At 36.9% G+C, this 27,494-nt stretch overlaps 3 protein-coding genes across 9 annotated transcripts in view; 1 reads left to right on the forward strand and 2 right to left on the reverse strand.

Annotated features, from left to right (window-relative positions):
- Nucleotides 1-27,494, forward strand: part of NF1 (neurofibromin 1) — a 252,743-nt gene that overhangs the window by 169,538 nt on the left and 55,711 nt on the right. The gene's annotated exons all lie outside the window — the stretch shown is intronic.
- Nucleotides 3,235-25,565, reverse strand: OMG (oligodendrocyte myelin glycoprotein). 2 transcript variants are annotated; one of them, XM_032617098.1, is made up of 2 exons: nucleotides 25,452-25,565; nucleotides 3,235-11,358 (listed from the first exon to the last, which is right to left on the reverse strand). In XM_032617098.1, the coding sequence occupies exon 2, from the start codon at nucleotides 11,350-11,352 to the stop codon at nucleotides 10,027-10,029; it is 1,326 nt and encodes a 441-aa protein (XP_032472989.1). In that variant the 5' UTR covers nucleotides 11,353-11,358; nucleotides 25,452-25,565; the 3' UTR covers nucleotides 3,235-10,026. The 2 variants fall into 2 exon arrangements, with proteins under 2 accessions (XP_032472989.1, XP_032472990.1); XM_032617099.1 differs by lacking the exon at nucleotides 25,452-25,565 and adding an exon at nucleotides 12,204-13,259 and having other exon boundaries at nucleotides 9,663-11,358.
- On the reverse strand, nucleotides 16,268-25,586 carry EVI2B (ecotropic viral integration site 2B). Its single transcript, XM_032617097.1, has 2 exons — nucleotides 25,452-25,586; nucleotides 16,268-18,648 (listed from the first exon to the last, which is right to left on the reverse strand). Exon 2 carries the CDS (start codon nucleotides 18,631-18,633, stop codon nucleotides 17,275-17,277), a length of 1,359 nt encoding a protein of 452 aa, XP_032472988.1. The 5' UTR covers nucleotides 18,634-18,648; nucleotides 25,452-25,586; the 3' UTR covers nucleotides 16,268-17,274.

Here is a 27,494-nt window from a genome sequence, read left to right on the forward strand (position 1 = left end):
GGTGGGTAACCCATCTCTTGAATCACTTTCAGTCATTAAGGAGAAATGACTGTGGCATTGTGATTTGCTGAAGCGGAGCCTCATACAAGTGTTAGGCTGTTCAGAATGCATCACTTTTATTTTTATTTATTTATTTTTCTTAACATTTTTATTGGAGTATAATTGCTTTACAGTGGTGTGTTAGTTTCTGCTTTATAACAAAGTGAATCAGTTATACATATACATATATCCCCATATCTCTTCCCTCTTGCATCTCCCCCCCCCCCCCCACTCCGTATCCCACCCTTCTAGCTGGTCACAAAGCACCGAGCTAATCTCCCTGTGCTGTGCGACTGCTTCCCACTAGCTATCTATTTTACATTTGGTAGTGTATATATGGCCATATATACACTACCACTCTCTCACTTTGTCCCAGCTTACCCTTCCCCCTCCCCGTGTCCTCAAGTCCATTCTCTAGTAGGTCTGCGTCTTTATTCCCATCTTGCCCCTAGGTTCTTCATGACCTTTTTTTTTTAGATTCCATATATATGTGTTAGCATCCAGTATTTGTTTTTCTCCTTCTGACTTAGTTCACTCTGTATGACAGACTCTAGGCCCATCCACCTCACTACAAATAGCTCAATTTCATTTCTTTTTATGGCTGAATAATATTCCATTGTATATATGTGCCACATCTTCTTTATCCATTCATCTGTAGATGGACACTTAGGTTGCTTCCGTGTCCTGGCTATTGTAAATAGAGCTGCAGTGAACATTGTGGTACATGACTCTTTTTGAATTACGGTTTTCTCAGGTTATATGCCCAGTAGTGGTATTGCTGGGTCATATGGTATTTCTATTTTTAGTTTTTTACGGAACCTCCATACTGTTCTCCATAGTGGCTGTATCAATTTACATTCCCACCAACAGTGTATGAGGGTTCCCTTTTCTCCACACCCTCTCCAGCATTTATTGTTTGTAGGTTTTTTGATGATGGCCATTCCGACCGGTGTGAGATGATATCTCATTGTAGTTTTGATTTACATTTCTCTAATGATTAGTGATGTTGAGCATTCTTTCATGTGTTTGTTGGCAGTCTGTATATCTTCCTTGGAGAAATGTCTGTTTAGGTCTTCTGCCCATTTTTGGATTGGGTTGTTTGTTTTTTTCATATTGAGCTGCATGAGCTGCTTGTAAATTTTGGAGATTAATCCTTTGTCAGTTGCCTCATTTGCAAATATTTTCTCCCATTCTGAGGATTGTCTTTTCGTCTTGTTTATGGTTTCCTTTGCTGTGCAAAAGCTTTTAAGTTTCACTAGGTCCCATTTGTTTATTTTTGTTTTTATTTCCATTGCTCTAGGAGGTGGGTCAAAAAGGATCTTGCTGTTATTTATGTCATAGAGTGTTCTGCCTATGTTTTCCTCTCAGAGTTTGATAGTGTCTGGCCTTACATTTAGGTCTTTGATGCATTTTGAGTTTATTTTTGTGTATGGTATTAGGGAGTGTTCTAATTTCATTCTTTTACATATAGCTGTCCAGTTTTCCCAGCACCACTTATTGAAGAGGCTGTCTTTTCTCCACTGTATATTCTTGCCTCCTTTATCAAAGATAAGGTGACCATATGTGCATGGGTTTATCTCTGGGCTTTCTATCCTGTTCCATTAATCTATATTTCTGGGGTTTTTTTTGCCAGTACCATAGTGTCTTGATTACTGTAGCTTTGTAGTATAGTCTGAAGTCCGGGAGCCTGATTCCTCCAGCTCCGTTTTTGTTTCTCAAGATTGCTTTGGCTCTTCGGGGTCTTTTTACACCACATTTTCTTTATCCGTTTGCCCATTGGTGGATACTTAGGTTGTTTCCACATCTTGGCTATTTTTAATAATGTTGCAATAAACATGTGGGTACATAGGATATTATTTTCCTGTTCATCTATTGGACTTTTAGCTCCTAGATCTTAGATGTCTTTATCTGGATACACAGAGGATCTAGCAGAGCATTTCATAGAACACTTAATAAATGAACTTAGCTTTTAATGATTATATGTATGTAATCATTCAGTGCTAGTGTTAAGACTAATCGCCAGTTTTAATTATGGACACACATGACTCTAGTTTAAAGGAAGAAGACTTGATTTAGTAACAGTGATTAGAGTTGGAGTCCTGAATTGAAGCAAAAGATTACTCAAGTGGTTTTGTTTTCTGTGATTCTTGGTTTATAGAAGTATAGTGGCCTTGGCTGTTAGTGAAACAAGGCTTTGGTTTACTCATCAAGGATGATTTAGTGATATATGACTAGACAGTACTTAAAAAGAAACAGTGGCTGCAATCCATCTATTTTTATGAAAACAGTTGTTTTTTTTGAATCAACTGTGGTTCACCTCTTTTAGTGTAAATATATAATCCTTGAAAGGCAATAATCCTGAGATGTAGTTATGAGGTTTGATCTTATGAAACAATAGGGAAAAATTCTAAAACAAGCATCTAAGGGTAGATACATCCAAGTGAATATTGCTCCCTTCAGAAGAGCCGCTGTTGGAGGTGATGTACTTACTTCAAACCCTGATGCCTTTGAGTACACATTTTTAGGGAAATACATTTTTGGACGTGTTGTCAAAGTCTAAAACATGTTCTTTTTAAATGTGGTGGGGAAATCTTCATATTTGAAATTTTTAATGAGGCAAAATGTCACTTAGTAATATGTTTGTTTAAGATGAGTTTTTTCTTGTGTGACATATAAACTGGCTCTTAGTAATATTTGAAAGGAGGGGCCCCAAAGGTGTTTTCACTAATGACAGCCTCATTGGAATAAGAGTTTAAAGACTCAAACATAACTGCTTTGAAGAAAAATGTAAAGAAATTTAGATATGTGACATTTATGTTTAAAATTTAAATCAGTTTATAGTCAACTCATTGTTAATATATGAAGATGTTTTACTAGTTTTAGGTGACTCCTTCATCCCTTGATTACTTTTACTATGTTTTAAAGAGACTAGCCTTTACAATGTGTTTCTAAGTTTATATTTAATGTCCTGCAGCTTTTTTTTTTATAATTTAGTGTCAGGGCAAGAGACTTGTAACACTTCATCAAAGTATACTTTGTTAAGCAAGAAAGATTTCATTTACTCAATTGTAGAAAAGCCATACCATGAGGAAATACTAGAGCCTGTAGATAGATGAAATTATTTTTAAACATTTATTGGCTTTCTTTATTTGTCATTGGTATTAGGAAATGCAGCTGAGTATCTGATGCTAAGTAATAGAACTGGTAAATGGGTGTGGCTGTGTGCCAGTTACTCTTACACTACACAGTGTCTCAGGTGCAGTTGTGGTCACTGAGGCTCTGGGTGGCAAGGAAGGGCCTTTCAGTGGTTTTTGTGGTGTATGGCATCTTTATTTTTCCTTAGTGGTTTTTTGTTCTTTTCTTTCTCGATGAAAAGCTATTAAATCTTAGTTAATTTTCTGTTGAGGCAAGCATTTGACAGGCATTTGAACTCCCTCAGCCTTCCAGAAGTGTTCACTTTGTTCTTTTGAGCTGTGACTATGGGCAACAAAATAGCACAAAGTAAAGAAGTACATTTCCTGGTATTGAGTATTTCATCAGATTTATTTGATACTTGGCCTTGAGATACCCATTTGAAATATTCAGATATCTAATTTTTTACTGATAAATCATATTTTCCATGGAATAAATAAATAACAAACCTTGTAAATTAGTTATTTGAAGTGTAACTAAAGAAGACAGATACATGGGGAATTATGTACCACTATGGGTTCAGTTATCTCCATTTCTGATCTTTTTAATTACCAAGAATCTCTTATACAAGACATAGGAGTAATATTTACATTATTTATGTAGCACCTACAAAGTGCTTTAATATACATGTTTTATCTATTCTTTAAAATACCCATGTGGAACACGTGTTCTTAACAAGATTTTTACCAGAGGACACATTTAATCGTTTACCCAAGATAACAACACAGGCTTTTGGTGACAGTCTTATCTCACGCTCTTTCTATTAAATCCCAGTGTACTTTAAATACTCTTCGAATTGTTTTGATCAGAAAAAACTACAGTTTTGCTGCTTTTATTGTGTGTTTGTGTGTGTATGTTTAATTTCTGTACTTAGATTTCATCAATAACTTCCAACAAATTCAGAATATCAGGCCATGGTTTATTGAAAAGATAAATGGGTGTATTGGGCATGTGTCTCAGCTGGTTCCTGAACGTGTTTAACAGAGTTGGGGCCGTTGAACCAAAGTGACATTTCGTAAAACATGAGCTTCTTAAGAACCTCACTTGTATCACAGTTTTCTTGTTTTGGTTTGGTTTTTTGGCGGTACGCGGGCCTCTCACTGTTGTGGCCTCTCCCGTTGCGGAGCACAGGCTCCGGCTGCGCAGGCTCAGCGGCCATGGCTCACGGGCCCAGCCACTCCGCAGCATGTAGGATCCTCCCGGACCGGGGCACGAACCCGTGTCCCCTGCATCGGCAGGTGGACTCTCAACCACTGCGCCACCAGGAAAGCCCCAATGTATCACAGTTTTTAAAGTGTGGAGCAGACTAATCTGCTTAACACATTATTAAAACATTGAGGTGGCTTTTTTTTTTGTTTCCTTGATTTCCCTTGAGCAATCTACGTGTACTAAATTGTTCACAGGTATCAGAATTAACCGTTCTCTGAAATTGTTCCAAAGGTAACTCCCCACTGTCCAGAACTAATTTCTTATATGACAAGTAGCAGCCTAGACAAATCCCCTTCATTCATAACTTTTCTTTCATCTCTCTTTTTCACTGGACTATGAAGCTAAGACTTTGACCTATTGGAAGAAACTTAAGCTCTAGAATAAGAAAGACTTGAGGTTTGACTTGGTCTGTCTTAAGTAGGTTATTGTTAGCGTACCAGTCATATCTTTGATCTGCATTAATTCATCCTTTTATTTAATAAATTCAGATCAAGCTGGCCTCTCTCCCCACCCCGCCCTGAAAAAAGACCTCCTAGCAGGAGGTGATAATCTACACAGAGATAAAAGGGATGAATAAAGGTTTGCCAGGGGAAGAAGAGGGAAAGGAGTGAAGAATCTCTGAGAGCCTGATGGCAGGAGGGAGCATGGTGAATTACAGGGACAGAAAGATGTTTTGTTTGAACTATACAGTGTGAGGGAGCTGGAAAATCTTACGATGATACTGTAAAGGGTGGCAAGGGCCCGATCATATAGTAAGCCATATTGAGAATTTAGATTTTATTCTGAGACATGGGAAATTATTGAAAGTTTTTTGGAGGGGTTTTTGTTGTTGTTGTTCATTTGCTTTGTTATTAGGAGAGAAAAGAGCTTGTCTGGTTAGATTTGTTGGCGAACAATCCTGACAGCAGTTAACCGTGTAAGCTAATATAATAAGTATGTGCTTCCAAGAAATCTGATCGTGCATCTCTGTCTCTGTCTCTGATCTTTATTCCATGATACCCTCTAGTTTCTTAACCACCCCTCCCTATTCACAGTTCATTTTGCATCATCTCATTTTCTTACTCAGCCTAGAGCCCTTGGACAGCTGTTTCAATAGTTCTTTTCTAAGATCTCTTGCATTTTTCAAAGACAAAGCAGGTGATAAAACACACTTGGTATACATATTAGCATTTTGGTATATTTATCTTTTTTGTTGTTTTTATACATAGTTCTATAACATACATGTTTATATATCCTATAGTTTTTGCTTATCTTTCTAGTATATGCATTTTCCACTTTTCAAACTTAAAAAAAACCTCTACATAAATATTTGTATTGGACACGTAATATTCTGGCCCGTGGGTCATCATGTACTTGACCAGTTTCCTAATGGTAGATATTTAGCATTCTGTCTTTCTTGCTATTAGAAAGAATGCTGGTATTTACCTAGAATTTACTAGGTTAAAGGTTAAAATATTTTAGGTTTTTGATCATTGCTGTGTTGCCCTCCCACGTAATTGGTATATTAATTTAAAGATATGCAGATTATGACTTGTTGAATGAGGAGGCACAAGCCACCCACTCGGGGTTGGCAAGTAGCTCCCTCAATTTTCAAGGGAAGTGAAACCCCCTGGGGTCATTTTGATTGAAGGCTCAGTTTCAATACACTCAGAAAAAGGAAGTAAAGTCACAAGATTTATTATTTAGAGATCCCAGAAACGTCGCCGGGGGCTGGGGGGGTGCACAGTGAGCTGGGGGAAGAGCAGTCCTCTTCCCCAGTTCAAGAGATACAGTACAGGGTAGGAAGCACCTCTTGTAAGGTGGTTGGGATGACAGTCACTTAAATTTTTACAGGCTCGACTCTAAGTGCTTATTTTAAAAGGTGCCCCAGGAAAAGCAAAGTGGGAATCTCTGGTGGTAATCCTAACTTGAGTCCTTATCTAAATGTCCAGACTCCGGGTCTGTGTAGGGTTGTCATACTGTAAAATGCTTAGGCAGCAGCTCAGAATAGCTGTTTTCTCATCGCAATTGCCGATTGCTGTGCCAAAGAGTTGTACCAGTATGTGAATGTGACTATTTCCTAATGTCTTCCCCAGCATTGATTTTTTTTTTTCTTTTACTTTTTAAAAAATTGCTTGCTGTTTCAGTAATAAGCGTGGTATCACATTTTATTTTTATTTCTCAGTTATTATGTGGTTTGCCGTATTCCCATATACTTATCAATCCCCATGCTTCTTCCTATCTTTTAAACATTCGGTTTGTGTCCTTTACCCACTTATCCATTGGGAAATCTAAGTATTTTTCTTATCAATTTTATGAGCATTTGATTAACAATCTCCTTTACGTTTTTCTCTTTGAGTATTTGTGTGTGTGTGTGTGTGTGTGTGGTACGTGGGCCTCTCACTGCTGTGGCCTCTCCCGTTGCGGAGCACAGGCTCAGCGGCCATGGCTCACAGGCCTAGCCGCTCCGTGGCATGTGGGATCTTCCCGGACCGGGGCACAAATCCGTGTCCCCTGCATCGGCAGGCGGACTCTCAACCACTGCGCCACGAGGGAAGCCCTATGTCTGTTGTTTTTTATTCTGGAATAATGTTTAAAAGATTGATGGTAATGGGCATTGTTGTTTTGATTCTGATTTTAATAGAAATATAATTTTTCACTTTTAAGCATGACATTTACAGTACATGGTATCATTCCTTATCTAGTTCTTACAATGTATTTCATAAGGAATAATCTTATAAAGGTTTTAAACTGACTTTTGTGTGACATTTTTGGTGTAAAGGAATTTGCTGTTGCTTCAGAACGTTGTTATGGAAGATTATTGAATAGCACATATTTGTCATCTTTTAAGTTAGGCATAGAAGACATTTTCTCATTCTGCTGTGATAAGAGAATGTTTCTCTGACTTTCTTCTGGGTCTCCGTCTCACTAACATCTGAACCTGAATCCTGGAGGGTGAAGGATCAGGGACTGAAGCAAAAAATATACTATTTCATTTTCTTGCTCTTAGAGTGTGGCGCTTGGGTGTTTACATATGTGGGAATTTCTCAGAGCATGGGTTTGGACACACACATATAATAATACTAACAGCAAAATTACTGCGTGTAGAATGCCAAGACACTGTGATAAGACTGTATATGAATTATGCCATTTATTCCTCGGGAAAAAATACCCACTATGAATAAGTTCTGCCAGCCCATATGACTTAGGGCATTGGTAACTTGCCCAGGGTTGTACAGTTGAGAAGCAGCAGAGACAGGATTTAGGCCTAGGACATTTGACACCAGAGCACAATACCCTTCACCGCTATTTTATCCCTTATTGCATTTGCTTTTGTGTTTGTGCTCTTATTTGAATTCTCTTGACTGGGGAGAAACAAAAGTTACTTGTAAAATGACATCAAACCTTAGGTATGGATGGATGGATATATAACTTACGAGCTTGAGAGATAGACACTGAGGATGATACATTTTGAAATGTTTATGGAGCCCAATAATACGGTAGTTCTCGTTTGAGTGGCAAATACTGCTCCCTCCTCCATCAGTAATGATAAGAACACAATTTCCTTAGAAGGAAGTGTGTAATTACTATAAGGCTAGATAATACTTCTTTCTGAGGAGTTAAGAGTCTGTGTGGTTGACATATGTTGTAAATTTACTGCATTTTTTTCTCTGCATTTTGCAGACATATCAGTAAGATTGGCATAATGTATAGGTGCTGCTAATGCTATAATACATAATTTCACTTTTTGGTCACTTTTCCTCATAGGATTTCTAAGACAGCATTGAATTTTTGGCACCCTCAGAGTGAAAGACAGTTACTTTTAAGAAACCTACTTTCTGTGCAATTCTGTGTGTGGTTTTTTAAAACAAGATGCAAGTATGTGGTAGATTAGGAAATATCTAAGCAATTAGCCTGTACCATTGATGGTGAAGATACTAGATTGTTGATTGGGAGGGAGGAGAAACAGCTTGCCCATTTTCAAATCATTTAGGGACTATTTCATATAATTTCTTTTCTTCATGGTGAGATTCCCTTCTGACAATAGTGAGCCAGTTAGGTTTGCCAGGGCAGAAAAATGTTCAGGAGTCACTGCACTAAGTCAGTATAGGAGAGGAACTGCTTCATTGAAGCTTAGAAGTAATTTTTCCATAAGCCTGCCCCTTAAAAAGAAAGAAAGAAAGAAAAAAGAAAGAGCACATTAGAAGGTTGTTACTTTTCTCTGTCTCTGAATAGAAATGCTTCCAAATGTGGAAAGAAATCTTAGTTTTAAAATTCCTTAGGAAGGAGCCCAAAAATTTCTATCTGTAGTCTTTTACCAACTCTAAGAATGCTTGAAATAGATTCTTCCTTATGTCTCACAAATTAAATTCCTCATTTGTGGCTCACCCATTTCAGTTATGCTGTCTTGCATTTTAATCTAGCTGTGTTGCTGGGCCTTTTTTTCTGACTCTTGGCTATTACTTATGTGTTTCTCTGATTCAAAAGATGGCTTACTTGTATATTTGTAGAAAATTCTCAGTTTTCTTCTAGTTGAAGTCCCAGTGCAGTTTGGGAGTGTCAGGATCTGTCCCATGCCCAGCTGTATTCCTATTGTCTCTTTTATTGGGTTCATCACCTGGTCGTAGCACCAGATGAATCCCAGCCTTCTTTCCCTTTCTCCTTTCCTTTTCCTCCCCTTCCTTAGTACTGCCCATATTTGTTAGATCCCCATGATTTTATCCTGAAACTAATCTTATTTTTAACTTAGGTAAGTCAGATTCTAACTTCCAATGTGCAAAAGATAAATTTCCCTCTCCTGCACATAGGAGGCTTTTAACTTTTTAAATATTTTAACATGTCTTTAAGCTTGAAAGTTTTATTACATTTTTAATACTTTCCTTAAATACAAAAAACAACGCCATTAAACTTTACTTATTAAAATGCAAAGCCTAGTGTCTTCTAGCTTTTTGAAGAGCTTTTGTCCATTATATAATCTGTAAAGTAGCCAAGAGTTCCTCAGAAGCAGGACATCATTTAGATTTAAAACAATCATGGCTTGTGTGCAAAATAATGATGTGACATAACCATTCATAGGGAGGCAACCACAGTTTTACTTTATGTGGTGACAGAACTGTTGGATACCTCCAATATTACATTTTCCATAAAGACTTTACCAAGGTACCCTAGAACAAAAAAAGGTTAAGTCATTTTGATTCTACCAAGTAGATTAAGTTGGTATGACTAGAAAGCCAGTGACACAGTTATGAGCATAGACCTTTTATTTTTTCCCAGATGTTTGACAGTGTAAACATACATAAAATACATATTAAAGTTGAGATGCTTTATATTTTGTGCAGTAAATTGAAGCCTTAAAAAGAAAACATTTCATTTAAAAAAAAGAAACTCATTAGTTTTACTTCATTAAGACAGTAAAGTAGCAGCAAGTACCGAGACATTGTGCACTCTTCATTAAGACGAGTTGCTTCATTCACATCAGAGTCGGAAATGTGAGACTGGCTTTCTTGAATACATAATATAGCTTGAGTCACTGGTTAGATAGGGGCATATCTTCCCAACTATACATCAGGGAGGAGTTCTTTCATTAATTTCAGAAAATGCAGACCCTTAGCCAGCCAGCATGACCACAGCATTGAGCATTAAGAGAAACGAAGCATTTACTTTCCAAGCACTTGCCACAGAAGAAGGTAAGCGAGTCTTTACATTTGTGGTTGTCTCTTCCCTCCGTAAGTTAAGGGTTGTGCTTTGTTGAGGCATTTCAGAGAAATTATTTGGCATGCCACTAGTAATGCTTAGGGTCATGGGTGTTGGGGATGATTTTGTTGAGCTAGTGAGGCTTGTGTTTGTAACCATTCCATCTTGGAGGTGAATAGTTAGAGTTGCAGCTGCCGCTTCACGTGAATTGATCGTTTCTGTGGATGTGTCTTCTGGATAGGGCACAAAAGCCTTGTCAGTGCTAGTAAAGGTGGTGTCTTTGCTTAGAGTGGCACCAAACGTTGTTTCCTTGGTTCGATATTGTTTGGGTATTTTGGTCACTTTGGATTGAGTTACCATACTCAGAGAGTTAATGGTGTCCACTGTCTGCATCCCACTTACAGTGAACAAGCTTGAGGTAAATCCAGAAGGTGTGGGGTATGTGTTATGTTCCTTCAAAGGTGATATCTGGCTAGAACAGGGAGTCCCTATTACATGGGCTTTTGTTTCCATCATCCACTTAAGTAAGTAAGTAATGTTTTGTTTATGGTCACATGACCACCTGTTATTGTAAAGGGTTATCTCTTGCAACTGAAAGAGTTGGTCAAAAGCTTGATCTGGAATGAATGTGAACTTATTGTTGTGCAGGTAAAGGTGTGTGAGATTTGTCAGGTTTATTAATGTTCCTGGAAGGATTTGTGTCAAGGAATTGTTAGACAGGTCCACAGTATGTAGTTTGGAGGGCATGTTGGTTGGAACTGTCCAGAGTTTGTTACTACTGAGGTTGAGAACCTCAAGACTTCTTAGTGTATTTTTAATGAGGACAACCTTTTCCAGCATATTCTTAGAAACATCCAGATATTTAAGGTTCCATTGATAAGCAGTATCAGATTTTTCAAGCAGTTTAATGTTGTTGTTAGCAGCAGACATGTTCCAGAGGGACCGAGGTAACTGAGCAGGCAAGCTTTCAAGCCTGTTGTTTGAAATGTCCAGGGTCCTCAGATTGGTGTACTGGGTTAACTGGTTATGCAGATCAGTAAAGTGGTTATAAGACAGATTTAAATGGATAATATTCTCTTGCAGTCCAGATGGTAATGTAGTCAAGTTTCTGCCTGAACAGTCCACATGCCTGTGCCTCTCGGTGCATATACATTGGAGAGGGCAAATGCATAAAATACCAGGTGTGAGAAACAGAAGGATGAACAGGCTGGGAGACATTTTCAATATCTGATATTCCATCAAAGCCTGGAAACAAACAGATACACCCTTCTTTTAATATGCAAATACAATTAGGCATCTGCATGGGTCAGTTAGCATTAGGCAAAATTTTCAATAAACCTCGTTGTTGTTGAGTTCTTTTATAATTGTTCCAGTGATTAAACTAACAAAGCTCCCCTTCATTTATAGTCCAAATGCTTAATCCTTCAATTGGGGCTATGTGATAGAGACTCTCTCCCCCTACTGCCTTCTGCATTTTCTCATTTATTTTCTCCCTTCTTTTACCATAGTCTTTCTTATTTATCTTCCCAGAATGTTGATATTATAAAATGGCATTCTCGGCAAATAAAGAGTCGGAATCTTAAGCTATTACTATTTTTCATAATATTCTTCCTTACTCAGATGGGAAAAAAATGGCTGTCGTGTCTGTTTTGGTTGTTTATTTTTGGTTTTTTGTTTTCTTCAGATCTCTGCAGTAATAAAATAGTCAATGTGTATGTAGGATGAGATTTTATTTAGATATTAAGACAATACTTTGAAATGCATCTTTGTCTTTTCAGGATAAATATATCCTTGCAAAACATTTTAAGGCACTTGAAAAATCTGACCAACACCATACCTTTAAATCTCACATTTTATAAAGTGATTTCTTTTCTGTATATTTCAGTCCCGATTCTAAAGGAAAACAATGTGTATATTTACAAAGTGAATGAATATTAGAAAGAAATCCCTCAACTGACACTGCAGCAAATTTCTGGTGCATGCACTTGCTATTGAATATATATTCAATCCTAACGTTGACTTTCTCTTAAGAAAAGGAAAAGGAAAAAAATTCCGAAGTCGATTTTTTACTGATTTAAATAACGGCTTACCATAGTGTTGTCTTCTACATCAGCATCTCATTTTCTCCGGGAAACTTAAGCTTAAAGGTCGCCTTGTTCTGGAAAGTAGGAACCGCTTCTGGCTGTGGGCTGTGCTTGCCTGCTCAGCTGCATTGTGTTGCTGTGAGCTGAAGCTCTGCAACCACCTGATCAGTACCACATAGGAGGACTGCAGAGCTGTCATTGGTGCTGACTCAAATTTATTGCAAGAGGTGCACACGCAACAGAATGGACCAAAAGAAATTTTTTTTTAATTTAGTGTTGAGTGTACCCATATATCTCAGATTTGCTGTAGGATGGAAAACCTCGTGCACATTAGACCTGGCCTTTACCCATTTCTGTGATTAGAGCTTAGGCTCCACATTTTAACATTCACCTCGTGAAGAATCTGTGGTTCTTTCTATTGCGCCTACTGTTCATTCATTTTATACATTGAAAAATGTTGAAAATGAATTTGACCTTCCTTGTGGATGGTTTTCTAAGATATTAGTTTAACTATTTTTAACTCTGCCTTTTTATTTTTTCTAAAATGGTACAATTGTCATCACTTTTTACAATAACATATTACAATCTGTTTGATTTTTTTATGTACCCCCCCCCACCAAATATGGTGATTATTATATACAATCAGGTTTTCAAATTTATCAACCACCTAACTGTTCATCTTTTGGAGAAGTACATAAGTACTTAAATATGATTATTTTGTTTTTATCTTTCTGATACAAAGGATTGTCTGACCCAGGCTATGCACAAACAAGGCTGCTTTTTTTTAACGAGCATCTAATTCTTTTAATTATCAGTTCATGTAGTAAAGTAAATGTATTTTATTTGATCTTTTGGGTTAAGGATTTTTTTCTTCATGAAATTACTTTGGTCAGTGGATATGAATATTGTTGTCTCCAGAGACATCTTTGGTACTATATGAATGACCATTTATTTGATTTTATGTTTTAAAAATAATAGCATAGCGGCTTCCCTGGTGGCGCAGTGGTTGAGAGTCTGCCTGCCAATGCAGGGTACACGGGTTTGTGACCCGGTCCGGGAAGATCCCACATGCCACGGAGCGGCTGGGCCCGTGAGCCATGACCGCTGAGCCTGTGCGTCCAGAGTCTGTGGTCCGCAACGGGAGAGGCCACAGCAGTGAGAGACCCGCGTACCGCAAAAAAAAAAAATAATAATAATAATAGCATAAATTTTAGTTGATTTCTTCAGAACATTTCACATTTTATCTTACTGAGAAAACAATTTACATTGTTTTTAAATTACATGAAATAATGTAAAAGGGAAAACTTTCATTAGGGGCTTTATAAAATAAGACCAGATTTATGACAACTTCTGCTCCACTCTTTTTTTTTTTTTTTTTTTTTGCGGTACGCAGCCTTACTGTCGTGGCCTCTCCCTTTTGGATTTATTTCCATCTGATGGGTAATAGTATCTCAGTTCAATTTTAAATAAATCTTGCTTATTATAAGAAAAGTTGTATACTTTATGTATGTTTTTAAGGATCATTTAAATTTTTCTTCTGTGACTATCTTTTATATGTTTTGCATGTTTTTTCTAGTGTGTTGTGGGTATCCCCCCCCCGCCCCCCGCAGTCAGTATTTAAGTTTTTTAAACTTTAGGGATATTAGCCCTTTGTCTTAACTTAAGTTGCACATCTTTCCCCCAGTTTGTCCTTTGTCTTTTGACAAAGGTATGTTTTTTTCTTTTTTTTTTTTAATAAATTTATTTATTTTATTTATTTTTGGCTGTGTTGGGTCTTTGTTGCTGTGCGCGGGCTTTCTCTAGTTGTGGCGAGCAGGGGCTACTCTTCATTGCGGTGCATGGGCTTCTCATTGCGGCAGCTTCTCTTGTTGTGGAGCACGGGCTCTAGGCACACGGGCTTCAGTAGTTGTGGCACGTGGGCTCAGTAGTTGTGGCTCACGGGCTCTAGAGCACAGGCTCAGTAGTTGTGGCACACGGGCTTAGTTGCTCCGTGGCATGTGGGATCTTCCCAGACCAGGGCTCGAACCCGTATCCTCTACATTGGTAGGTGGATTCTTAACCACTGCGCCACCAGGGAAGCCCTATTTTTTTCTTTTTTAATAGTGTTTGTTTTACATTTAAAAGTTTTATGTAATTGGACTTCCTTTTTTTTTTTAATTAATGCTTCTGGATTTTGAGTTTCAACTAGGAAGGTTTATCCCACTTTCAGATTATAAAGGAATTCACTCATATTTCTTCTATTTTTTATATAATTTAATATAATTTCATGTTTTATATTTATATCTCTGATTTATTTGGTGTTTATTCTAATGTAGTATGAATCCAGTTTCACCTTTTTCAAGTACCTATCCAGTTGTCCCAATACTGATTTGAGATTTGAGTCTGTTTCTGGACTTTCCATTCTGTACCATTGATCTGTCTAATCATGTACTAATATCGCAGTGTTTTACTTATAGGTGCCCATATATTTTGCTACTTTACTTTTTGTTCAGAACTAGGTAATAACAACAATTAGAGTCACTCTCATCTAATTCATTGTGTTGCCCACCACCAACACCAAATGGAATACATGTGTGATAAATGTATGTTGCAATGTGTGAGGTAGGTGCTCTTTGGTCCTGTGTTAGTGAAAAGAATGCTGAACCAGGAGTCAGGTAACAAACTCAGCTTTCACTACCACTTCTAAGCAAGTCACTTACTCTCTCTGGGCCTGTTTTCTCAGCATTTAACAAATAAAAGGAGCTGAACTAGATGGTCTTGAGGGTTGTCCTGAATCTGGTTAATGGGATCTGGTAAGAGCACCACTGGTGTGTAGTATGTAGTTCAGTCTACCTTTTATTCCCCTGTGCCTTGTCCTTTTGCCGTAGTCATGAAATAAACTTTCTCTTCTGAATCCTGCTTCTTTAGTCTTTTCTGTAGGTTTTCCTTTGTTCCAGCGTTTTCTCTTCTGCGTTTCTTTCTGCTGATTAGGCAAAGGATTGCCGCTCTTTGGCTGCTCAGCTTCCACTGACCTCAGTGGGGAAAATTGCATTCAGTAAATAGGAATTACTTTCCCCCTGGCAGAGAATTTCTTAAAAAACAAAAAGCAGCTGCTGACAGGAGTCTGTTCTTCCGTTGTACAAAGAACAGAAGGAGAAAAGCTGCCTCTGTAGTGTTTGAAGAAATCAGACACGACTATGACCAGGTCATCAGCTCTTTGATTTGTCTATGAGGGTTGGTATTTCCCAATACTTCTCCTTCAAGAGGTCAGGAAAAGAAAGTGATGAAAAAGAAGAACAGAAGTATGGAAAGAGCCCGTTAGGTAACAATCCTATATGTAAAGCAAGAAAGGTTATGGTGATTTAAGGCATGTCAAAGTCTTGACCAAATATAAAAACTTTATACTTTATTTACCCTAACTAGAATACTTAAAATTCAAACGAATAAGCAGAAATTCTTAACCTCCTAATTGTTGCTAAATAAATTAACCTCAAAAATGGTAAGTTTGAAAAATACATGAAAGAACTTTTTAATGTGGAAGACAGGAAAACCAATGTAATATGACAATAAACATCATGCTTATTCGAGAAAAATAAGAAGTGCAAAGGAAGTGTGTCTGCAGATAAAAAGTTTTTTAAGAGTCAGTAAAGTACTCTTTAAAAGATTTAAAGAGAAACATTGTATATAAAATTTCAATGTCCAGAAGTCTGCTAGTTTTTATTAAGATGGAGCTTTATTGGTTTCTTGAACACCAGTGCTGCCAGTAAATACTGTATTTTATTCTGAAAAATCCCAGAGCTATGAGAGGTTCTCCAAGGGTAGGTTACCACTATGGCCTCCATCTTTCATTCTAAGTGACTGTCCCCCGAGTTCGGGTGGGGTAAGGCGGGAGAATGTGCGCTTTTGGGCAGAGGAGCACTTCTGCAGGCATGGGCTGGCATCTCCACGAGGATCAGCCAGTGGACCCTCTCCGTCTTAACTTTGACAAAGATTGGGCCCGCCCCTACTCTGATAACTCAGATTTATCACGTGTCAGGTAATGAATAAAAGATGAAATTCTGTGTAAGAAAAGTAGTTAAGAGTTTTTTAAAGTTGAGAACCATCTGTATTTTGATACAATCCTTTTTTTCTGAAAAAAGTCATCTGAATTTGGAATGAAGCCATAGAGGTTTGGTGTGTTTTTTGGGTTTTTTTTTTTGTTTTTCTTTTATAAGATTTCATTTTTTGGGGGTGCTTGAGGCATATAAAGAAACTTTGGGAATTCCCTGGCAGTCCAATGGTTAGGACTCCACACTTTCACTGCTGAGGGCCCGGGTTCAATCCCTGGTCATGGAACTAAGATTCCACAAGCTGTGCAGCACAGCCAAAAAAAAAAGAAGAAGAAACTTTTTAAAGTGGTTAGTTCTAAAATTTGTGTTCCCCCAACAAGATAAAAAAAATGTCTACGTTTTATGGTGTGTGCTCGTATTTTTTTCAGAGTAAATGTCCCCAACTCAGCCCCTTAATTTGATGCTTTAATATGTTTGTCTGACAGTTTCCAATGAGAGCTAAAAGGAAATTTATTCTCAAATAAACATGCATTTTAATCTCTCATCCCTGCAAACTTGGAATATTTATTTAATACCTGAGGTATTAATTTAAAACTTAGAGTTTTGTTTAAAACTTGGAGTATATATTTAAATTCTCTCACACACACACTCCCTCAAACTTTGAAATGGAAAAATAAAATTTTATTTATTCAAGGTAACTTTATACACAGCTTTTCAGGAAAAAAAAATATCTATTGGGTAATAATAAGCATATGTAGATTGCTTATTTCCAAAATGGCTAAGTTATTGATACACATACCATCCACATATGTCAAATGTACTGTACATTAAAGTTAGGGCCTATAGCCAGTAAATAGACCACTGTTATATAATTTTTTTTTTTAAAGTTCCACCTATGCACATAGGCTTTGAGCAGATTTCAGGTAGTTCCTGAATAAAAATCAAAATTGGCTACCAATTGCCATTTAATGTATTTCATCACATGAAGAAAAACAAAAGATTGGAGTCCTTTGAGAAGAATAGAAAATCAGCTAAAAAGCAAGTAGTAGTTATAACAGTTCTGCAGGTGGGGGTGGCAGGGATTCATTGAGATTTTGATCAGAGTCAGGAGGACTAGGGAACTGCTGACACTGGATCTCCTGGTTTTTCATAAAATCTCCTGGAGGCAGGGTCAAGTTAAGTGAGTCAGGGGGAGGTGGAAATGACTGTTTGAACTCAGAACCATGATCTTCACAGACTTGATTGGGGCAGTCCAGAGGTGGTGGGAGATTGGTGGAATCATTTGGAAGAGGAGATACAGTTGTCACTGTGGGTCTGTCAGATTGGTTACTCGCCTGTCCTTCCAAATCAAGAGGGGGAGGAGGCGGTGGAGGCGGATCTGCATCATCTGAAGAGGAGACAGCAGTGCCAATTGTTGATCCGTCAGCACTGTCTTCTGATGTGCCATTTGCTTGATCTTTTATTTTCTCTGTTTTGGGAGTGTTAGAATCTTCAATGTTTTCGTTTGATTCAAACAACTTAATTTCTAAGTCATCTGCTAAAAGTGTGCTTTTGCTTGGTTTCCAGGCCCTAAGTGAAACAATTGATATACGTTTTGGAAACACTTCATTTTCTCTAATGTTATCCAGACATACGTCAGGGGTTTCACCATCAGCAAATGGAGACCTACCTGCCCAGTTTTGATCATGTAACACTGGTTTTCGCAAGCATTTCCACAATACAATCATGATTATAGCTACCACCATAGAAGTCAGAATTAAACCAATTAATATGGCCACTATTGAATTAGAATTGGTTTTCTGTGGGCTCTTGATCTTAGTGGTAGTTTCTAGGTTGAATCCTGGTGTACTCCTAGGTGAACTTCTGACAGTTGGTGTTGGTTGTATGGATAGATTATGAGCAGTTGGTGGTATTGATTTTCTAGAGGAGGTGTGGATAGATGATGGTTGTTGAATGGGAGTACGGACAGATGGTGGTGGTTGTCTGGTAGAAGAATGCGCAGGTGTTGATCGTTGTCTGGCAGAGGTGAACACAGGTAGTGCTGTCCCTTGGGAGGAGGTGTTGGCCATTGGTATTGGTTGTCTGGTGACATTATAGGCAAGTGGTTGTCCAGCAGAAGTATGTGCTGCTGGTTTCCCAGAAGACACATAGACAGCTGGTGTTGGTTGTCCAGCAGCAACTTCGGCAGTTGTTATTATTGGTTGTCCAGAAGAAAGGTTGTTGAATTGTGTTGGTTGACCCAAAGGATTCTCTGTTGTGCTTTGAGAATTAGTTGAGACATATGACCTTGATGTTCTAAATATAGGAGACTGTGGTTGCTTCTCTGTTGTAGCTGCTTCTGTCTCTGAGAAACAAGTATCGTTCAGATGTCCACAAAACAAAATTATGGTGAAATATTTGGGATCCATTTCAGAATGTTTCCTCTTTACCAGTAGTTTTATAATAAAAGAAAGAAAGACAATTACGTATCATTTACTATCTGGCATAAAGTAGGTAGGTATTTGATAAGTATTTATCTTTCTAATTTAGACTTGATACACTATAGGCTAATGTGACCAACTCTTAAATATACTCTAATTTATCATATAACATTTGGAATTCATAGGCAGTGATCTCTCTTCTTTCATAAGATCTGTACTTGGCCCTGCTGCCTCTGTAGGTTTATTACATTACAGTCCTTCGTTTCACAGTCATACGTCTCAAATGCATAGGCTCTATATGCTGGTACCATGTGCATGCTACTTTTTCCTCTGTTTACTGCTAGAAATACTTTGATCCTGCTGCCTCGAAGGACACCAGTAACCGTCTATTACCTAATCCAGTGGTCTTTTCTTTCTCTTTTTTTCCTCTCTTGATCACATTTGACACTGTTGATTACTCCTTCACTGCTATTCGAGTAGCTCTTCGTAGTCATCTTTCTTTCATGCTCGTCTCACTAACTCCTGTCTTTCTCTTGCGTCCTAAATATGGTACTTGATAACTTGATGTGTACTCTGTCCTCACTCTTAACTACTTTTCTTAATCCTGAATCTGTAAGGTTTCAGCTCTTACCTTTATGCTCTAACTCCCAAACCTGTATATCCAGCCTAAATTTCCTTAATTCTTGTTCCATCTGTGTGACTTCTTGGTGGACATTTCCATTATATATATCACTATCAGCAAATTGAACATATTAAAAACAGAATTCATCTTCATCTCCATAGTGACTCCTGTCCTAACTTCTCTATTTTTGTTAATGGTACTTACCTTTGTGAGTTTCTCACGCACAGAATCTATTGTATTGAGTAATCTTTGCAGCAGCATCAGTGTCCAGCACAGTGTCTTTATATTAGGATCTCATATTTTTAAAGGATTCGATTCAACTCATTGTCCTAGGCTCAAAATCCTCAAGTGCTCGTTGAATCTGGTTGAGTAAATAGTCTTGCTGCTGCTTTCACTTATTAATTGATAAACACCACCATTGTGTCAGGCCCTGTTCTGGTTTAGGAGATAACCCCCAAATTTTTTTTTAAGTTTCTATTGGTAGAAACAATAAATAAATGTAATAATTTGATAAGTTTTCTCACAAAGGTTTGCAGAAGATGCACAGAGGAACTAAGCTAGCCTGGGAGGGCTTCAGGGAAGGTTTCTCAGAGAAGTAAAACTTGAACTGAATCTTGAAAGGTCTGTAAGAATTAATTAAGCAAATAAAATATTCCAGCCAGGGGGACAACATAAAAGAAAAGAAGGCATGTCTATAAGTTTGTGGGATGTGGCAGATGCTAAAACTTGAAGACTTTTAAGTTCCAGTTCTACTTCTACCACCTAACTACCTATCTAACCATGAGAACTAGTCACTTAATCTCTCCTGTTCTCAAATGCTTTCTCTCTCAAGTGAGGATGCTTTTCAGCTCCGTGTGTAATATACTTGTTTTGCACATCATTAAACATAATGGTAACTATTTGGTTATTTCTTAACATTAGGGAAAGGAAAATCTCAGGGTTTTAGATGCTGGTCTGTATGATTTGAAACTATAGTTTTCCTCTGATTTTTAGGCAATCTGAGAGAGATTTGATGGTCTGTGCAAGATACAGTAATAGAAGAAGAACTCCCTCAAGTTTTGCAAATAGATTTTTCAGTATATTTGAGTAGTTTTCATTGCTTACTCCTCTGCCACTCGGTACACAGTAGAAGAAAAGACGTAATTTTTTTTCCTGTACAGTCTCTTTATTTTCTCTGTAATACTTAAAGCCTAAAATTTTAAAATATTTCTCCTTTAAACCCCCTGCACACTGCTGATGAATTAGTCTTCTTACAAGCATGTATGGTCAGGTTACTGTTCCCTTGCTTGAGAGTTCCCCATTGCTGTCAAGATAAAAATTCTAAACTGAATTTTCTTCCACCTGGCTCAAGTTTACCAGTCCAGATTCATATCTCATGACTGAAACTTCTCATTCCTTATCTTGCATACTTCCTAAACACACACTTTTTTTTTTTTTCCTAAACAGACACTTTTCATTATGCTATTTTTCACCCTCTGAGAGTGTGTTCTTTCTTCCAAACCCAGCCTCTTCTTCCCCCTCTGGCTGCCTAACTGAACCTGTCCTCGTCTGTCAGACCTCAGCTTAAATTCCCTTCTTAGACCAAATTCTCTGTGACTGACCACAGCCCAAGGAGCTCAGCCATTCCCTGAATCCCCGAAGTTCTTGTTATCTTTTTAGTTCCTTAGATAATTCTTCATGTGTGTACCTCACTCACACTTCTTTTAAATAATTGTGTTTTTTAAATTACTTTTCACATTTTCTTTTTATTATCCCCACCCCCTCAAACAAGATTTTAAAGAACCTTGAAGAAGGCAGAAAGAAACAAAGAAAATTCCTTATCTGGAACATCCTATGTGTTGCACCGTCTCAGGTGTTTTACATACTTCATTTCATTTAACCTTTAAATAACTCTGAGAAAGATGGAGTAATCCTTGATTTATAGATAAAGAGACAAATTCAAATGCTTTAAGCAATTTGCCGAATGTTATATCATTATTAGTGGCAGACTGGGAATTTATACCCAGGACCATCTGATTCCAAAGCATATGCTCTATTCTACCACCCCCAAGCTGCCTCATGTCTTTATATTTTGATTCCTTTACAGCAGAGTGCTGTATATGTCAGCAGCTCAGTAAATGCTTAACCTATATTGGGCTTCTTGGTTCTTTTCCATGTCAATTTTTCACTGTTTATTAATACTTCTACCAGAATGTAAGCAGAGAAGGTAAAATCTGAGTTATTAAATTATGCTTTATATCAACTTTGCAAAAGGTTTAATAAGGAAAAAAATTGAAACTTTTGGCGTAAATATGGGAATTTAAATCATCTCTAGTTGGTTATCATCCATGCAATTCCTACCTCCTCCTATTCTTACAGATTACCCCTTCCCCCAAAAAAGGCCTCATTGGCAAGTGTTATTCTTTAGAGTTTCACTTTAGTTTTCAAAAAATGCCATCCAAAGCAACAGAAAACATAGGCCATGAATTGTCTTCACCAAAAAAATGTTTCTTCTTTTGTGACTTTTCTTAAATTTTTTTCAAAAACCCACACAGTTCCTTTTTTCAGTTAGCTGAAAAAGGCATTAAAGAAGAAAAGAACCCAAATAGGAATATAATTATCAGCCCAGTTTCATCTGTAAGATCAATTTTGATAGGTTCATAGCCTCTTTTGTCAATAGGAACGTCGTAGACCTTCAGTGCATGAGATTTGCCACTTGTCATTTAAGGGTTACAGTGATATTAAAACCAAATTCTATTTTTTACCTATCCTACTCCTTTCTCCAACTCCTCAGTTAGCTATCTAACCTCCTAGGGTCTGCTACGTCAGAATACTAGAATGTCTTAGAATTCTACTACAGCAATTCAGAATAGTCCAGAAAAAAGGAACAGGATTTTAAAAAAGAATAAATAGGGGGTATAATAGTGAAGAAACTGGCTTTTTTTTTTCTAGTTCAGAGACAGTGAGGCCAGTGTTTCTACCAATGCAGAAAGTTATTTAACATATGTATTTTAAATGTATATATAAGCCATGTATACCTGAAATACCAACATTGCTTCTGCAGGGAAAGAGGGTAGAAAGAAAGAACCATATGGGGCAGGGGAGTAAAAAGGAGGAGAAAATGTTGGATAAGATGAAATGAAAAAGGAATACAAAGAAATACAAAATAACACAAAGGAGAAAAATAAAGCAAAACTTAGAGTAAGCAGCAAATACATGGAAAAGGGGAAGGTAAGTGGATTAGAGAAGGTATTGAAGAAAAGTTAATAAAAAAGCTGAAGAATAAATAGTGATTATGCATTTAGCAAGAAGTTAGGGTAGAAGGTTAAAGTGCACAAAATTAGACGTTGGGGGAGAAGATTGAAGTAGAAGAAAGAAGGAACCACAAAATGCTGCTCTCTGTCTTTGCGGATACAGGGAACCAGCAAAGAGGAACGATCTTCCCAAAATGGAGGACAGGACTTAAATCACCCACCTTCTCAAACTCACTTACCTTTCATTTCAGGCTCTCCTATCTGTTCTAAGTATCCTTAAGATTCCCCACCTCCCTTTTTTTCCTGGCACTACCCAGAAGCATACTTGTTAATTACTCTAAATAACCTATGCACAATCTATATAGCATTTTCCTAGAAATCCCTTAGTCTGCTGCTCAGGGAAACCCTGAATTTGTCTACTTTTACACGGCAGTATTTTGCTCATTATTTTAGTTTTGGACTTTGAGGTTTAAGTCTGTGATTTTGGTCCTTTGTTTTTCCTGAATATAGAACATTTTTTAAAAAGAAGAAAAAAACCAGCTGTTTAAGCATTTTAAAGGCAGTTATAGTGAAGTAGGAGTCCCCATATATCAGACATGTTCTCATAAATATAATGCATAAGTACATAAAGGATTTAGCATTTAAAATTGATGCTAAGTTGGATATGATAAGAGAGATGTCATTGTCTTTTAAGGGGGATCAAGGAGATTTGGATAGCATATCCTAGACAAGGCAAGTGTAGGTAGCAGTATCAAAAATATCATTTGAATTTCGGTTACTTTGATATAATGTTATAATATAATAGATTAAAATTTAGTGTACCTAAATTTTATTGTATCTCCAACTAGTAATGTTATGAAACCAGAAAAGGAAGAACACAGCAGTTCCATATCTTGAGGAAAGGCAGAAAGGGAAATTAACTTTGAACTATGTTAGGAATTATTCGATGACTATTTTTTATCAGTAGTAATAGCTACCATTTACTGAGTACATGCCAAATGTTCAGCACTATCCTATTTTAATGAGCAAGGTGATGTTATCATCATCTTACAGATAAAGCTGAGGCACAGAGAAGTTGGGTAACTTGCCAAAGTGTCACAGCTCTAAACAGTGGCACTGATACAGAAACCAGTCAGTCCTGTACTAGAGCTCTTTCCTTCTGTTACATTCGTAGTAAAATTATGAAACAGGAATGCTTTATGAGGGGAGGAGATGTGAGCTCTCTGGGAACAGATATGTTAGTAACTTTTGAAGTTAGTCTTGTATAAAAGGTTGGACAAGAACTACCAGGAAACCATTTTAGTCCTGTGACTATGAAAACAGCTATGGGAGTTTTGAATGGTTAGCCTATAAGCTGTCATATTTGAGGTGATTTTTAAAGATTGGACATTGACAGGCATCAGATTTATATTTAACAATTTCAGACTTATTCAGAATTCATAATTTCCTTCTGAGTAGAATTATATAGGCATTAGTTGAAAAACACAAGCACTATTAAACTCTACATTTGAGACTGACCCTTTAAAAATATATAGATGGGATGTCCCTGGTGCAGTGGTTAAGAATCCACCTGCCAGTGCAGGGGACACGGGTTTGAGCCCTGGTCCGGGAAGATGCCACATGCTGCGGAGCAGCTAAGCCCGTGCGCCACAACTACTGAGCCTGCACTCTAGAGCCTGTGAGCCACAAATACTGAGCCCACATGCCACAAACACTGAGCCTGCGTGTCACAACTACTGAAGCCCACATGCCTAGAGCCTGTGCTCCGCAACAAGAGAAGCCACCGCAATGAGAAGTCCGAGCACTTCAACGAAGAGTAGCCCCTGCTCGCCACAACTAGAGAAAACCTGCACGCAGCAACAAAGACCCAACGCAGCCAAAAATAAATAAATTAATTAATTATTTTAAAAATATATGTATATATATAGACAAGTCTTGCGAAAAAAAAAAAGAGATACAAATCTTTATTTTTTTAACTTCTGTAATAGTTACTTAGAAGAAATCCAAAGTGGACTTATATGAGGGAAAGTCGTAAGTATTTAATGAAATGTTGAAATAGGATATCACCACCCGCTTTATAACCATTATATTACAAGTCTATGTAAACTCTTTGCAGGTTTTATTTTGGAGGATATTCATTTTGTAATTGTCCAGCTTACTTACAGAATAAGCATCTTTTCTCCATATTAACAACTTTCTATTCTGTGGGTATTTTTTTCTGTATCTATTTTACACTGTTTACTAAAGACTCAGATTATAATACATGACATAAATATGTAGATGATATGAGTATATATATACACATTTTATCATAACAGTTTTCTCTTAGCTGTAAAAATGAAGGATAATATTTTCATGTCATCATTATTACTTAAATTTAAAATTCTATTTGTGTGAAAAATAAAGCATATATGATGATAACTGAATATCTCATCTAATCACCTTTGGGTTTTTTTTTTTTTTAATTAGGTGAAGGTGACCATTCTTACCATGGAAACTAAAGAGGATTAAAAAGTAAAAATAATTTAGGTCTATGGATTATGCTTATATACAGGAGAATTTTATAGACAGCAAATCAGAACTTTTAGCAATCGGTATTTTGGGGTTGTAAATTCAGTCATATCCCCATGAATTCTAGTTTTATTTCCAACCCTTAGCGTTTTCTGTCATGGCTATAGATTTATTTCTTTTAATTACAGAGCTAAGGTCAACATAGTGAATCAATAAACTTTAAAGGGTTAATATTATAGAAACCTAGGTGAAAATTTTTCTCCAAGGCAGGCTCAACACTGAATTTTTAAAATTCCATGCAACAAAACCACAATACCTGTTATAGACATCTTTAGACTCTCAGACTTTAAGTTTAAAACAGTAATGAAATTTTAGTTTTAAAAATAAATTCTGTATAAAGCAAAGATCAAACCAGATTGCCAGTGTGAAAATTGTCTTACCTCAGCTCTTAACTTGTTTTGCAGAATGCTGAATTCTTGTTCTAACTGGACATTTTGGTCATTTGGCTAAGAAAGCAAAAGGGGTGGTTCAGTTCAGATTAAAAATGGTCCTTTAGCAAACTGAAATGGTTTCTGTAGAAAAAGAGGAAGTTTATCAATAGTTGGTTCCGGAAGTGCAGTAAGCCACAAAATGACTAAGAAATGTACTACTTTAACAGAATTTATTTTGAAACAGTTTGGAGCTACATGATTTGAGTGCTTTTAATTAACATTTATAGGTAAACATTTGAGACTCTCTAGTAATGTGATTATATAGTTTAGTTATTTAAAATAGAACCTTGGAGAGAAAACTATATGTTGTAAGGAAAAACTGCCAGTCAGGTTATTACCCATAGTGAGATTTCTTTTCATAACAAGTGAATGATGTGTCCTGTTTTCTTGTATGACCTTAGGCAAGTCGCTGCACTTCTGAGTCACCATTTCCTCCTCCGGAGGAATATTTCTATTATTGAGTTTTGTGAGAATTAAGTAAGATAACATAACATGTGTAAATGCCTTACACACAGTAGATAGCCAGTAAATGTTAATGTTATTTCCTCATACATAATTTAGGCTAAGCCCAGGTAAAAGTGTGATTAATTTTTGACCAGATACTTTCCTAAATGATTTTTGAGTTCAAGTCCACAGCTCTTTGGTTACCCACAAAGTAAGTGTCGGTGCAAGGTAAAATAAACTGGGAATCATTTTTTAAATAAGTTAACTAATAAGCAAAGTATGTTGAGAAGAGTATGAGTCAGTCTGAATACAGATTTCTTTGGGCATGTCACCTTCTAGCCTCTTCCCTCATCTGAAAAATGGAGATCATAATTCTTAATTTATAAATGTATTATGGAATTAGATAAATGTAAAGTGCCTAGCATAGCACCTATTATAGTAGATACAGTAAGCATTAAACCATGCCCCGCTTTCCCCTGGTCACGGCAGAGGAACACAGATTGTTAAGACCTAGTTCTTAACTTCAAGGCACTTAAAACTTGGTACAAAAAGAATAGTTTTTTTTTAATATGCTATAAACTTATTTTATGTAATATAATTAGCTATATGTATAGTATACAATATGCTATAAACTTTTAAAATATGGTATAAACTTTTGTTTCACTATTTCTAAATCCCTGAATTAATAAGCATGTGGACCATAGCACTCCAAGGGTAGAAAACAAAAGTGTCTTAGTTCAAAAATAACTTTTAAATTTTGAATTCAAAACATATCTTAACCTATCATCTTTAAACACTGGTCAAGTTGGGAAAGGAGCCACTTTTCATGAGCTGCCATTGGATACTGTCAATCTGAGGATTTGTGTTTAATAGCCAAGATAGTGAGTGATGAATTTTAAATATTCCTGCAATAGCTTTCTGTTTCGTGAGAAAATGTATGTTGAATAGGAAAGTAGTTGTCTAGTTAATTTCTTCTTTTTAAAAAGACACTAATTTGTTTCAGTTTACTGACAAGTATTTATATATGACACTTGATTCAAGGACTGCTTTGTGTTGTCACTGTTTCTTCTAGTACACAATCTCAGATTTTTTATTTGCCCAGAATGGGAGCTCTGCCCAGCCAGTGTCCTTTCAAGTCTGATCCTTTTTACCCCTCAAAAGATAACCTGATGTACCACAATCGGCATGAGTATTCTCTTGCTTTCCTTTTTCCTTTGTTGATGTTTACCTTTTTCTGAAATGATGTGGTTATGATTTGTTATTTAGGAAATGGATTTTTTATAAATTGGTAATAAATTGATAATAAAATTGATGCTTTTTTTTCCCCCTCTCATTTTAAGAGGTAACCTTTAAAAAAATGTAACCTAGATCTTTGGAGCTGTGGAAATTTTAAGAATTGAATTTGATGACCAAGAGCAGTGACCTAGGGAATTATGCAAAAATTATCGATGCCTGGAGCTCAAGCTCACCCCATTCTAATTAAATCAGAAGGAAGGGGTGTGACTTGGGCACTGGTGAGCTAAACTCTTCAGATGATTCTGATTTGCA

The sequence above is a fragment of the Phocoena sinus genome, chromosome 20 (genome assembly GCF_008692025.1).
Source record: "Phocoena sinus isolate mPhoSin1 chromosome 20, mPhoSin1.pri, whole genome shotgun sequence".
In the NCBI taxonomy this organism is placed as follows: Eukaryota; Metazoa; Chordata; class Mammalia; order Artiodactyla; family Phocoenidae; genus Phocoena; species Phocoena sinus.

Bases quoted from the DNA above. Each gene is read 5' to 3' on its own strand.
- EVI2B (XM_032617097.1), bottom strand. From the start codon at position 18,633: ATGGATCCCAAATATTTCACCATAATTTTGTTTTGTGGACATCTGAAC.